The sequence below is a fragment of the Haemaphysalis longicornis genome, unplaced genomic scaffold, assembly GCF_048455015.1.
Source record: "Haemaphysalis longicornis isolate Haplotype H1 unplaced genomic scaffold, Haemaphysalis longicornis Haplotype H1 scaffold_7, whole genome shotgun sequence".
NCBI lineage: Eukaryota > Metazoa > Arthropoda > Arachnida > Ixodida > Ixodidae > Haemaphysalis > Haemaphysalis longicornis.
In genome coordinates, this window is record NW_027526422.1 from 105,406,466 (window position 1) to 105,420,246 (window position 13,781).

Here is a 13,781-nt window from a genome sequence, read left to right on the forward strand (position 1 = left end):
AATAAAGGATAAAAAATTCGGGAGAAAAAAAAAACATGGCGAGGAAATGGCCAGTACAGAGACAGCACCATGGGCGAAAAAAAGATACGCATAAAAGAAGCAGGCAAAATGACAAAATGGGCAAACGAAGGATGCTGCATGCTGGTAACACCCCTACAGCACCTGTGCCTGTTTTTCTCTCTTAATCACTGCAATCTGCTTCTTCAAGGCAAGAACTGATTTGGCTACTTCAGCTCCACCTTGTCTAAAACCACTGAAATATGTCTGATTTTCTGTGTACATAATGTAAATAGGGTACATAATTTCTGATTTTTTAAAAATTTCTCCTGAAGTGTCTGCTCCTTCGTGGAAGCTTTCGTGACTAACTGCCTCGTAGAATTGCATTTGCTTTGTATATTTTTTGCTCTTTTATGCTGCCTCTGCTTGTATTTGTTTATTTCGTTCTTCTCCTCTTCTCCAGTACTTAGGTTTTTTTATCATGAAATTGTTTTTTCTACAAAAAGGTTTTTTGGCTTTTAACCTTGTCTGTTTATTGGCTTTAAACCTGCCATAGCTTTGCTGGAAATAGTTCCTCACACAATTTTCCTCTTTCTTTATTCTGGGAGAGGGGGCATGAAATTTTAAAAAGTAAAGAGCCCTGCAGCGACTAATGAACACTTGCACTAATTTCTTTGTAGTTGGAAGTACTGAAAGCTATAGTTCCACAAACCCAGAATGGAAATGCGCGTTCTACATATCTTCTAGTCTCTGGTTTTTTTTTGTCAAGATTTTGTTTAAGCTGCTATTAAATAGAATTATTGCGACCTAATGTAACCTGACAACATTAATCATGTACCTTGTGTGACGTCCCAAGCACACAATCAATGACAAATCCTCTAAGCGTACCTAGAAAAACGGATAATCTCTTGAGAGAGTTTCTTGATGCAAATAACTTAGTAATATTAGGCTTGGGTATTTCACGGTTATTGAATCTAAGCTAATGCAAGGGCCACTACCTAAAAGCATTTCAACTGGAGAAAAAAGTTGACACACGTGCTGCAGGGGCCTCGTAGACAGGCACAGGAACAGGCACAGAAAGCATGTTTGTTTAGCATAAAGTGCAGTCACAAATACGATTTCCATTTACATGCATTTCTTGGAAGCGTTGTCCAGTCCGAACTTCCATTCGCTAGAAAAGCAAGTAGTCATAAAGAGCACCTCAATAGATTGCGAAAACAATCAGCTGACGCATACAGGGGAGTGGGGGGAGGCGTGTGAAACATGTTAAAATAGCGCTGTACAGACGGGACAACAAAGAAAAGACTACACAGGACTAGCGCTGCATATCAACTGAACTCTTTTAGCACACACAAAATGATATATACAGAAACAGCGCATGCGCGAATACAGGGGAAGCCACCAGGAAAAAAATCAGGGGAAAAAAGCAATCAGGGGGAAGTGATTTCTTTTTAAAGGAAGCAGGAAAATAAATGGACTGGGGATATTATTAAGCTCTCATGGGAGCTCACCTGCATTTAACACAGTCCGGAAGCGGGAATAGTTGGTGAAATAGGATAAGAGAAAGAAAAGTAAAGATTAGAAAGTTGAGGAAAGAGTAGAGAAGAGTAGTTCCACTGTGGTCGATTCCGTCGCACACAACACACCACGAACACTGTTGGCTGGCGTAATGCTGCGTCCGGGAGACGAGAAACCTCGAAGGGAACAGTGAAGCGCGGACGCGAGCATGGTGCGACGAAGAGCGAAGTCTGCGGCGGTCCCGACCGCTTTGGAGACGGGTATTGGGGGGGGAGCGGAAACTGGCACTCGACCGCCCACACCAGCAGAGCGAAAGCCAGGCGACGTCCAACGGCCCGCGCGCGCAACGGGCCGCCGAAATGTATCCCCTCCGAAGCACAGGAGCACGAAAAAACACGTCCGCTCAACTCCGAAGCGACGACCGAACTCCCCTGACGCACCCGCAAAAGCTACCTCTCCGGGCGTACGAAGTACCCGCTAATTTAGGCGCTACCCTTCTCAGTTGCGGAGAATGCAAAACTGCATCTAACGCGGCAGCATGGCACAAAAGTTCGCTACCTACCACAGGAAAAACTTCACACAACGTTTCTGCACAGCAAAGTTTTCACGGCTCACTCACAGCAACGGTGGCTGCCATGATGGAATGCGTTGGTTACTAGGTGAATACCGACTACTGCCGCCAACTCTAGTAGGTAAAAAGGCAGCGGGCAACGCTGTGAGGGTGGCATCATGTCAGCGCCCGGGTGTAGCACGGTTTCAATACACGGGCTGGCCGGGCAGCTATTGCTCTAGAGTCAGTAGTATTAACTCTATGCTTTTCGCAATGCATTGGGATGCTAGGGGCCTCTTCTGAGTATTCTTTCCTCCATGGGTGGCCCGTTCTGTCGCGTGTTGCGTCGAGTGGTGCAATTTTGACGTTGCAAAGAGAAGACTACAGAAAGCCAAAAGGGCGAGAAGCAATAGCCTTAATAAACTTCTTAGTTAACGACACATACCACAACGCTCAAAACAAACGATGGCCGCCGAACGGGTTTAAAAATGTTGAGCAAACGCTCGTGTCGCTGTTACCTCCACTACTCTTAGAGTTCCACCATGAAGCCGGTGCGCACGCGTACAATATGCATACTTACTCACCAAATTGGATTTTTCAAGGTCCTGTTTTTGCTGGCACTGCGTAGACTGGCTAAATTAAACACTATTCACTGTTTATCCGGCTGATATGGCGGTATTGATTTTATAAAGCCTGAAACGAGAAAAATTAGCACGCGTTCTGCGGCGGCCGCACCAACAAACAGCAGTGACGACAATACAAGGTGGTACGTCCTTGGACGATGTCCAAAATTCAAACCAGTTTTGGTTTCGGTTCTGTGAAACAACATGCTCGGTATCCGACCTTACCGTTGGCTGGGAATTCTCGATATCTCAGTAATCCGCCCACCGCGCTTCTGCCATGTTGTCGGCTGTAAAATGCGTCATATAAGACTACCAGCACGGCCTAAAATTGACACAATCACCAGTCGAGGTGCACGCAGTGGACGAACGCCTTCCGCGTCACCGCTGACGCTCAAATGCGATGCCTTTATCCCCAATCTTTGGAGCTTGCCTGGCGCATACCTGTATCGTAAAAATATAAGTCACACCACGCCAAGGGTCGGTTCAATCGGGCTATGCCCAGTGCCCCCAAGCAGTTGGTAATTATGGCAACACCACGCCAACGAGTACTCGCAGGCGTGCAGTGGTTTTCCGTTAGAGTTCTGCGAACTCGTGCGTGGATCAATGTAAGTTACAGAACAAAAATGTTCAATGCAGCATAAAAACATTTCCCAAACACAAATAAATAAAATAAAACCGCACATGCGCTATCGGGGATTCGAACATGCGAATCGGAACATAATGCTCCTGCTCCAGACCACTACACTATACACCAGCGCTGCTAGGGACAGAAATATATATTGTATCGACATTTTTATTTATTTTTACAATTCCAAGCAGCTTAGGTGCCCATTTGATAAATAGCGCTCGTGCAGTAAGCGCCCCCATATTTCCACAAATATCTCGTCTCTAGCAACTGCAGTAATTAGGCAGAAAAGCGTTCGCAGATTTGTGGTCGTGCTAGTTCATCCAGCGCGAAAGGTGCTTCCCGCACTTTGGTTTGACGCTGTATGATGAAAGTTTCCGTCGGGTTTAATTTCTTAGTACTTACATTAACTTCGCTGACTCTTCTTCCGCCATAAGTAGGCCTTGGAGTTTTCTACTACCGTACCAGTCAGTGAAGCGTCGCTTGTGCGCCTGTGTGAAACGACTTGTTCTTACAGCTTGATACACTCTACAAATGAACGAACTAAAGACACATTCTGAAGACAGAACGAACGAAATGAACGAACTAAAGACACATAAAGAAACGCCTGGTGGACCGATCCTGTCGAAGGGTCGGCGAGCCATGCAGGAGTGCAACCAAGCCAAACCATCTTGTTTTTACGTCATACGAAATGTCATAGTAAATCGGAAAGGAGGATGCAGAGACGAGGACAGCAATTTTAACTTGATTTTTTTACTTAATATAGTCGCCTAAACGCGGCGAGAGTAGACGAAACATGGCCTCGAGACTCCACACTTAAAAAAAATTACGCCCACCTCCCCTCGCGGGAACCCTGGTGTGATGCGACGCTGAAGGGGGGTTCCATTGGCTGTTCCGTTGGGTCGATTAGTCCAATTGCGTGAAACGCGTAGTGAACGTCCATTGCGTTTCCATCACATCGTTGGGTTCCCGTGAGGGCAGGTGGGTGCAAGCGCAAACGCGGACGACCGTCGACTGAGAGACCGGCCAGAGCGCGGCACTCCGCGTATATGCGCAGCGCACCCGAAGGAGAGGAAATCGCTGGAGAGAGAGTACTGCACAAGCGCACAGCGCGCAGCGCCGCCCACCGGCGGAGTGAGAGTGCGCTGCGCCACGCGCCCGCATATGTTGAGAGAGAGAGTGTTCGCTATCGGAGAGAGCAGAGGGGGTGAGCGGAGGAGAGACGCAGCTGTGCGGACGCGGACGCCGACGCACGCAGGACAGGGCCGCCGACAAGAGATGCTCCTCTCAGCGTCGCATCTAAAAAAGGGTGGGGGCACTCACAAATGGAACACTAACAAGTTACTTGTCTCACACCCTTAATAAAAAGTTTCGTAAATGAGTAGTGTTGTGACTTCCTCGCTCCTAGCAGAAGACACTTATCATCATCATTTCATGCTGCTTTTCACGAGCTGCCGCATGCTCTCGTGGCTGCGTCGGCTCGCTCCACTTCTTCCTCTAGATTTCATTAAAGCCTCATCGCATCACGACGTGTCGCTCCCCTTGCTGAGCATCGCGGAGGACCCAGAGCTGGAGGAGCCAGAGGTCCAACACATGGTGCCGAGAACCGGGGACTTCTAGCCGACGCCAAGCACATCAACGCACGGAGCCGCGAAAGCAAAGGAAACCACGCGGCGCCTGCGATCTTGGCGAGGGTTCCCATCTGCGTGCGACCGAATGGAGCGGCAACTTCGACGACGCCTCAGACTACGGGCGCAACTGGATGGCCTTTTAGCGGAAGCAGAAGGCCATATAAAAGGACATCGAGAGGAGACACCATCGGCAGTAAGTGTACTGCTCGACCGAATCGGTGCAGTTTATGCACAGATTGAGAAAATGGATGACGCGGTTTTTGAGGAGACACCAGACGACCTGCTAGAGAGTGAGACGTTAGACGCCGGACAGTACCGCGACAAGGTTGTCACCTTGACGGCTAGTCTACGCTTCAAGATGCAGGAACGTCGGTCTTCGACGCCACGTCTGGCGACCGTTCTTTCAATACCAACAGGCAACAGCACATCCAAGCCAGCTGGCTCTATCATGCTTCGGCAGACTCCGGAAAACTGCGACCCACCGACAGCGCGACTGCCACCAGGCTCTATATGTGTGGACGATCCCCTCATTGAATTCGAGTTTCCTCCTGAAGAAGCAATGGAGATGCACCAGAATGAGATCTTCCGAGAAGCTTTAACTAGCACACGTATATTGGCTAGCAACGAAGCTGTTGTATTTGCTGCCTCGGAAGAAAGAATGGCTTCAGCGGAAAAATTCTTTTGCTCTCTTTCTGGAACCTCAAAAGAGCTACGACTTCAATGCAAAAAGTGGTCGGACATCTTCTCGCTCAAGTCCAAAATCTTCCTGCACTTCAGCGAGGAGGCGTCAAAGGATACAGGAAATCTTCGCGAGTGGACTTCTACAAAACTGACCGAGTCAAAAAGAGAATGCAAAAAGAAAGAACGTACCAGGAGACACCATGACGTGCACAAAGTGAGGCGTCAAGTGAAAATTGACGCGCTGCATACACGGAACACAGCGGAAGTGACGACGCGAAGACTACCAGGGAGGAAAACACAAAGAAAAGGCAGCAAAATCACGCCCTCACAGAAGGTCCGACAAGTGCAAGAAAAGTTTTCCGTCTACAGCAAATTTCTCTGCTTTAGAAAGCGTTCCTTCTCCTATCCTCACAAATCAACTCTGCCTAACAAAACACCCTGGACGAATTGCAAGAAGCAGCAGGTTAGGCGGTATAAACACCGATGGCGGAGAAAACGCTCTGGAACGAGGAACGAAGAGGAACGAAGCTCGGAAATTTCACCTGGAACGTCTCCCAAAAAATACGGACTCATTGAAGGATAGAATGCTACTCGAAAAAACTCGTCCAAGACATCTGGAGACCTTGGCATGAACTGAAGAGTTGTGATCGGCGGACGGGACAGAGTCTTCAGGTTCAACAATCTACGTTTTTCTTGCGGCACTGCACTCAAGCGCCCCGAACCCCGACTTTACCGTTCTGAAGCCACCTAGCGTCATCTGTCGGCGGGGGAGACTGTTGTGACCTCCTCGCTCCTAGCAGAAGACACTTATCATCATCATTTCATGCTGCTTTTCACGAGCTACCGCATGCTCTCGTGGCTGCGTCGGCTCGCTCCACTTCTTCTAGGTTCCATTAAAGCCTAATCGCATCAGGCCTTGTCGCTCCCCTTGCTGAGCATGGCGCCGCAGCTGGAGGACCCAGAGGTCCAACAAGTAGTAATGGCTGTATTTACTAAGTCCATTTACTACCCCGCGGATTTGTACGTAGGCTCTGCCACTAACAACTGCATGGTTAGGAAATCAACTGAGTGTAGGAAGTAGTATGCACTAAATTAAGGTCGTGCTTATGACTACGTTACGCATGGCCAGTTAGTAAAGGCATGTAGCTCAGAAGAGTGTTATCGCTAGGACTTTACTAGTGGAGGTAGTGGTGCTTACTGCCTGCTTCAGTTAGTAACCCTGAATAGGGCTACTTTTACTACCTCCAGAGACCAAGCACCTAGTGTATACTGGGACAAGTAACTTGTTAGTATTCCATTAGTGAATGCGCCGACCTTTTTTAAGAGTACTGTATACTGTAGGTACTTCGTAACTGGAGGTAGTACATTTAGTACTAGTGAGTGTTACTAACTGAAGCAGGAAGTGTGTACCACTACCTCCCCTACTAAAGTCCTAGCGATAACGTCCTTCTCAGCTATATGCGTTTCGTAACTAGTTGTCAGCAAGTGCATCTTTCTTGTTTAGTACACAACGCACGAGTTTCTTTGATAACTCTGGCTTAGGTGACTTGAGGAGCTCTCCTCTAAAACTTTACTTCGTGTTGAGACATGCGCACATCTTTTTCCGCTCTCTCTCAGCCGTAACCTAAATTGACAATGAAAAGGTTGCGACGATATTTTAGAAAAACGCAGGCAACAGAAAACGTTGCGTGGACATATCAAATGATAGCAGGTTAATAAACATCCTAATACAATGCACCACAAATTGTAAACGCCAGGAGCGCTCACTTTTCTGACGTATGAAACGACTTTTTGGCGCACGCTTAATGACCGGAAAAGTAAAATATGCATGTGATTAACGCGCACTGGACTATACTTGCGAGCTTTTCTGCAAATTACTTTATCGTGAAAATTCGGAAAGTCCCCGAAATATACGTTCCCAAAACGCAGGGAAGGAATGAAGTTCCTATGTCCCATTGCTTGCGAACTTTGCACAGCGTGCCTTTTTCACGCGACTACCGACTGGGCCATCGCCCATTGACACGCGTTGCAAAGTCCTAAACCTTTAAACTACACTTTTAATAAAACGGTCTGAGAGGGGTAGCAACGACCGTATTTGGATATCCTTACGAACCTTACTACCCCGCGGAACGGTATGTAGGCTCTGCCAATACCTACTTCAACATTAGGAAATTATTTTGGTATAGGAAGTAGTATACACTAGATTAAGGTCGTTTATGGCTAGGTAATGCATTTCGAGTTAGCAAACGCATATAGCTCTGGAGGTGTTTATCGCTAGAACTTTATTAGTGAAGGTAGTGGTGCACTGCCTGCTTCAGTTAGTAACCCACTAGTGCTACATTTACTACCTCCAGTTACTAAGTATCTAGTGTGTACGTGGACTTGTTAGTGAACTTGTTAGTGTTAGTGTTCTTTTAGTAAATGCCGTAACCTTCAATTTAAGAGCGTAATACTGAGGCGCCCAGAATTAGCTCGGCGTGATGTAAACGGAAAATAGAGAAACTAGAAGCTTTGTTGCAACTGCTGTCGTTTCACTTACTCCCATATCCAAGTGACGAGAATTTACCTTTAGTAGATTTTACAATAAAACAACCCTGAGGAATGTAGAAGGCAGATTCAATGAACGCGGTGAAAAAGAAATAGCACACTTCTCGCGCATCGCCGAAGCGTTGGGAGCTTCAGCAAATTGCGCTGTTGGGCTAAAGTTTAAAATTTCCTGTTTAGAACTAAGTGGAGCTTTTGTGTCTTTGTTTCATTATTAGGCGTAAACAGAGTGACGAGGCGACTCGCGAGCGGGTGAAGGCGGATATTCAGCGACGATACACGGAACTTGGACCCATGAGGTAGGCTGCATTAAACTCTTTGTTTACAGCCTAATGAGCCAGACTGCTCAATATATGAGCACAACTATTTCAACCGCGCTAGGCCCGGCAAGCCTAATTTGAACCAGTTGGTACCCTTAATATGAAGGCTTTTCTAAGGATACATCGGCAACACTGTTACCACACGCCACTGCGATGTATGACAGGGATATCTTTCATATTACTTGGAGGGGCAAGTTATTATTCTTATTGTTCGCGGTAGTTGTATATGCTCCACGCCGTACACGCTCCCGAGTACGTGATTCATGTCCAGCGCCATTGCCCTAAACCAGCAAAACAAACTCCCTGGATATAATAATCAACCATCTGCATCAGCAGTGAACGCATGATCAAAAGAAATAACAGATTTTCATTAAACAAGCTTAGGAGCAAAGGTGTATGAGTGTTAGGCGTACATCCCCGATACGTATCATTTGATAGTTAGTAATATAGAATTCTAATATGTTAAGCTGTATGTGTTGGCTATGGTAAAGTGAGTTGGTTTCAATGAAGATTTTGACCTGCATTATAAATTCTCAGCTGGCTGGATTCTTATAGACGCTCTTCAGCACTATCTATGGTCAATGAGAGCTGGTTTGTGATTCCGGCGACTGAAATAAATTCGCTTCGAGCAAAAGTTTGGAAACGCTCCCGCGTAAAGCTGCGTTAAGGCAATTAGGTCATTTTTTTTGTCATCTGTGTCCCCTTGTGCAGAGTACACGCTGTTTTGCTCTATGTATGCGCTTGATTTTCTCCTCCCGGTAAAAAAATAATAATCTTGCACCTCTCCGTCTAACGACAACGATGGTTGAACGCGTAGCTTTCACGTGAGGGATTCTGTGGTTGCCGTCCGAGTTCAGACTCCAACGCGATTTGGACCTAAACTCGTTGAACTTTGACTCACATGCAGTTTGGACTTTCCATTGCAGCAGATTTGACTTAACCCCTTCGCCATTTTATTTTGCGTAAATAAAGCTTTGCGTTCAACTGTCACTAAAATGTGCAAGGTATTCGGCCGGGGGCTTTCGCTTTGTTCGCGCGCTTTGAAACACGGTGGATGCTACGAGTTCACAACATCGGAGGAAGACCGCTTAGAGGACCCTCCTTTCTCAAAGATGCACGCAGTCGTTGGCTCTGCTCGGGTATACGCCACGCTTTTTTCGGCAGCTGACAGGAATTCTTTCGGCATTCGGCAGCTGACAGGAATGACAGGAACACGTTGCGCGCGTAACATCTGTTCTCACCTCCAGCTTTGTCACGTCCCCGCGTAAGATTTAGCGTGACGAACTGAGAGTCTTGTGCCACATAGGGGGCCCGAGGCACAACACGCTTGCCGTAACCAAGTCTTTAAAGATTCCTATGAACGTATGTATAGGGGCTCGCTTGTACTTGCATTCGGCGCTCTTGTGGCAGCAGGTCCCTCCACGGTCGGTTCGCGCAGCGAACGCTACTCTTAGATAGCAGCATTTATTATGGAGTGGTTGCTTTCGTTAGCACCGCTTATGACGATCGTAAGCGCAATTTTTTACAATAATATCATCCTTTTTCAGACATGCATAACTCTGTTTTTACCGTGCATTTAACTCTGGCAAGCAGTGACAAGTTGTCGATGTTGGGGCCCATGTCGATTAAAGCGCTCGCGTGGCCCGCCGTGTGGGCAGGTCCTTTCGTTCGTCCGACATATTCTATTCCCGTCTGCAGAAAGCGCTTCATGCGTGTCAGCGTTATGAACTTCTTGTTGACGACGTGCTGTATCTTCGACCTTAGCGCCTGCGACGGTGGGAAAGGTGGGAATTCGTCCTTGCAAGGATACGGCGCACCGAATAGTCGCTTGCAGAGATGGCGTACGGCTACGACACTCACTGGTATCGCCCTAACCAGCACCGTCTTCACCTAAGTCGGAGACGATAACTGAAGCACCTTTTTGATAGGACCGATCAGTAATGGTGTCGTAGTGCCAGAGCGGCTGTTGCGTCACAGGAGCTGTTTAATGGCGGCGCGGTGATGGGTTAGAAGTGAACAAAGGTAGAACCGAGGATCTCTCTGCGTGTTTCTAAGGCCCCCGGAGCGGGTAGAGGTGTAATCTATGGTAGATATTGTTGTGTAAGCGTGCTCTTGCGATTGGGCACGGGATCACACCTGAAGGTCTATTTAGGGCCTCTGTAGCATTTGGTCCAGTCAAGGAAGGCAGCAATACCAGTCACTAGGGCACGTCATCAAAAATGCATTATCCGTCACCCCAGAAACTTCAGAGGCACGTCATCAAAAATGCATTATCGGCCACCCCAGAAGCTTAAAAGTCGACCCGAGCAAAAGGTATCGGGAGAAAGGAAAATAATTCCTTGGAGTACCAGCTGACCCAACCTACACTTTACGAGTACTTGAGCAGGTTCCGCTTCCCGTGTGAGATTGGAGAACACTGCTTCAAATATGTTAGTGCCGTGCCTCCTCGCTTAACGAGAGAACGAATTTGTCTATTTGCTTTCATATTAAATTTCAGTTACCAGCCCTTCTAGATACCGCTGACATTGTGCGGTGCTGTGTTTAAATTCATGCAGGTTTCCGGAATGGTCAGTCTTGCTACTGACGGTCTCTCTGATCATCATGTGGAGCTCCAAGAATCCCCGCTTTGTGCCTGGCTGGGCTAGCCTGTTTCCGTACGGCAAGTGAGCCGGTGTGCTTCCTGAGTTTTAAGCCCGAGTTGTAGTCGGTTTATCTCGAAGTACAGTTCCTCCTCGCTAGCAGTCACAAATTATTCGGGAAAAACAAGGACGCGTATCTGCTTGCTCCGCCACAAATGTCGTCGAAAGACAATCGCCTTTTGCCGCCCTTGCAACGCAACACGCGGTCGTCATTTCACTCACGAAGCTACAAGGCTCACCCCTTACCGGTCGCCCTTTCCATGGTGGTAAAATGAGACTTCTCTATCCAACTTTCCCGCTCTTGCAACGCTCCCGCCCTGTTTGATACAAGAGCGCGGCGCCCGCCTGCCTTTCTTTAACGCGTTGTGGTTCTATGCTATCATAGCAACCAATGCAGCCTGTGTTTCAAATTAAAAGAACCTGCTTGTGTCGGTTAGGCCTTCCCGCAAACACGCCTGTGTGCTTTGTTTGTTTTTTGCGCTGCATACAGTGAATACGTATGGGCTACGCCAGGGGTTCTGGTTGTTTGGAACGCTCTTGCTATACATATACGTCGAAATATTGCTTGAGGTTTTGGCCGGCTGCTTGAATCGAGTGATAAGAGCGATACACACACAGAGACAGACAGACGCCCAGACAGGCAGGCCAACTTGTTTTTCGAAACCCAAAAAATCAAAACGTATTGCAGCCAACAAGAGTGCCGAGGTATCCGACCAGAAGGTCACCAAGGTGTGGTAAGCGAGCGGAAGTGTTGAGTTAGCAGAACTGAAAACAAGATAGCAATGCGGCGACCCAGATTGTGCTAACTCATTGTAGTAACACAGGCGCGCGCAGCGCAGCAGCATGGACCATGGTCGGGCAGTCAACGACAGCGTTTATTGTCGGAAGCGTGATTATATGCGTTGGCATCAAGAGAGGGTAAAGAGAGGAGGGAGAGAGGTAGAATGAAGGCGCACAGTGTCAAAAAGAAAAGGTGCGCGCGCAGCTGGTTTTGCTGGTCGGTACAAAACGAACGAATACAACATTTCTTTCCTCTTAAAAGTGGAACCGTTGCACCGGGTTCCTAACTCTTGTCGATCGCCTCAGCGTGGGCTGATGTGGGATTGCTCCAGGAGGGTGTTCGACCGTGACGACTGGAGGTTCTGTAGCAGCTGGTGTGGGCAACCCACTCGGACCATCCGCTTCCGGTAGCTCTGGGCTTCGCTCTTGCCCCTTCCGCCTGGGCGTACGTTGCAACGCAGGAGACGGGATAGGAGTAGTCACGCTGTCAGGCTCCCCTTCAGCCTCCACGCCTTCAGTCGCCCGCGCAGATGCAGACTCCGGCGTCAATTCGCGACGGCGGCGGACTTGGTCGATATGACGCTGCACTACCCCCGTTGGCGTTTCCACTGCTATCATTCTCGCCCCCGAAGCAGATTTTACACGTCCAGGCGTCCATCTTTTGCCGACACCGTAGTTCCGCACGTAGACGCTGCTTCCTGGTGAGATGGTCCAGTCGTCAGCGCCCGGCGACAAGTTCTCATCCCTGGCGGCAGGCATGTGTCAAGACGGGAACGGAGCTGGTAGCCGAGAAGCAATTCCGAGGGTGACTTTCCTTCCTTTTGCGGGGTCCTCCTGTAATGGAATAACAAGCGCATGAGGTTATCTTCCAGTGGGCCATCTTGCATTTTCCTCAAGCCGTCTTTAATGGTTCCCACTGCTCTTTCCGCTGCTCCGTTTGACTGAGCATGGAAAGGCGCTGTACGCAGGTGCACAATATTGTTTCTTGCTAGAAACGTGGCGAACTCCTGACTCGTGAATTGCGTGCCATTATCGGACACGATTGTGCGTGGTACACCGAACCGGCAAAACATACTTCTTAAGCAGCGAATGGTACCTGCTGTGTTCGCATGCCTTATTGGTACTGCTTCAATCCACTTCGTATGAGCATCTACCACCACAAGTATCATCTTGCCGGCTAACGGGCCCGCAAAATCTATGTGGATCCGGGACCACCTCTCGGCAGTTTTCGGCCAACTGACCGGTGGTGCTGCCGCAGGCATGGGTAGGTTTTCTACACAGCTTACACACTGCGCGACAATTCCTGAATCTCCCTGTCCATCCCCGGCCACCAAAACAGTGACCGCGCCACCGCTTTCATTGACGAGGAGCCCTGGTGTGTTTCATGTAGAAGCTGCAACATCCTTTCCTGCGCCTTCCGTGGTATGACGACTCTGTTGCCCCAGTAGATTAGCCGTTGAGCCATCGACAGCTCTATTTTGCGATGAAAAACGGCAACAAGTCGGGCGCCATTCCACTTGTGGTTCGAGGCCAGCCATGCAAGATGTATTCTGCGACACGGGCTAACAACGTGTCCTTGGCAGTGAGCTCCTGCAACCCGTGCGTCGTGACTATACCTTCGTCAAGGGCTTCCAACGACAGTACGTACTCGGAAGGGTCCCCCTCAACTACCGGTTCCGCTGCCGTCGGGGCTGGTAGTCTGCTGAAGGCATCTGCTGTCAGTAGTTGTTTACCGCAACCGACGACGGAAACGCTACCCCAGGAATGGAGGGATGCAATAAAGACTAAGCCGCTCCCCAGGAACATGCAGCCGGGGAGAAACGACGAGAGACGCTCCGCGAGGGCCAGAACACTAGCCCGACAGCTGGAAGAG

General features: G+C 48.6%; 1 protein-coding gene across 1 annotated transcript in view; it reads left to right on the forward strand.

Moving 5' to 3' along the window:
* LOC144144757 (solute carrier family 13 member 2-like) overlaps positions 1–13,781 on the forward strand; it is a 71,645-nt gene that overhangs the window by 25,469 nt on the left and 32,395 nt on the right. Inside the window, exon 7 of the mRNA XM_077676268.1 lies at positions 8,388–8,468. Coding sequence (XP_077532394.1) covers positions 8,388–8,468 — 81 coding nt within the window. The remainder of the gene's footprint in view (positions 1–8,387; positions 8,469–13,781) is intronic.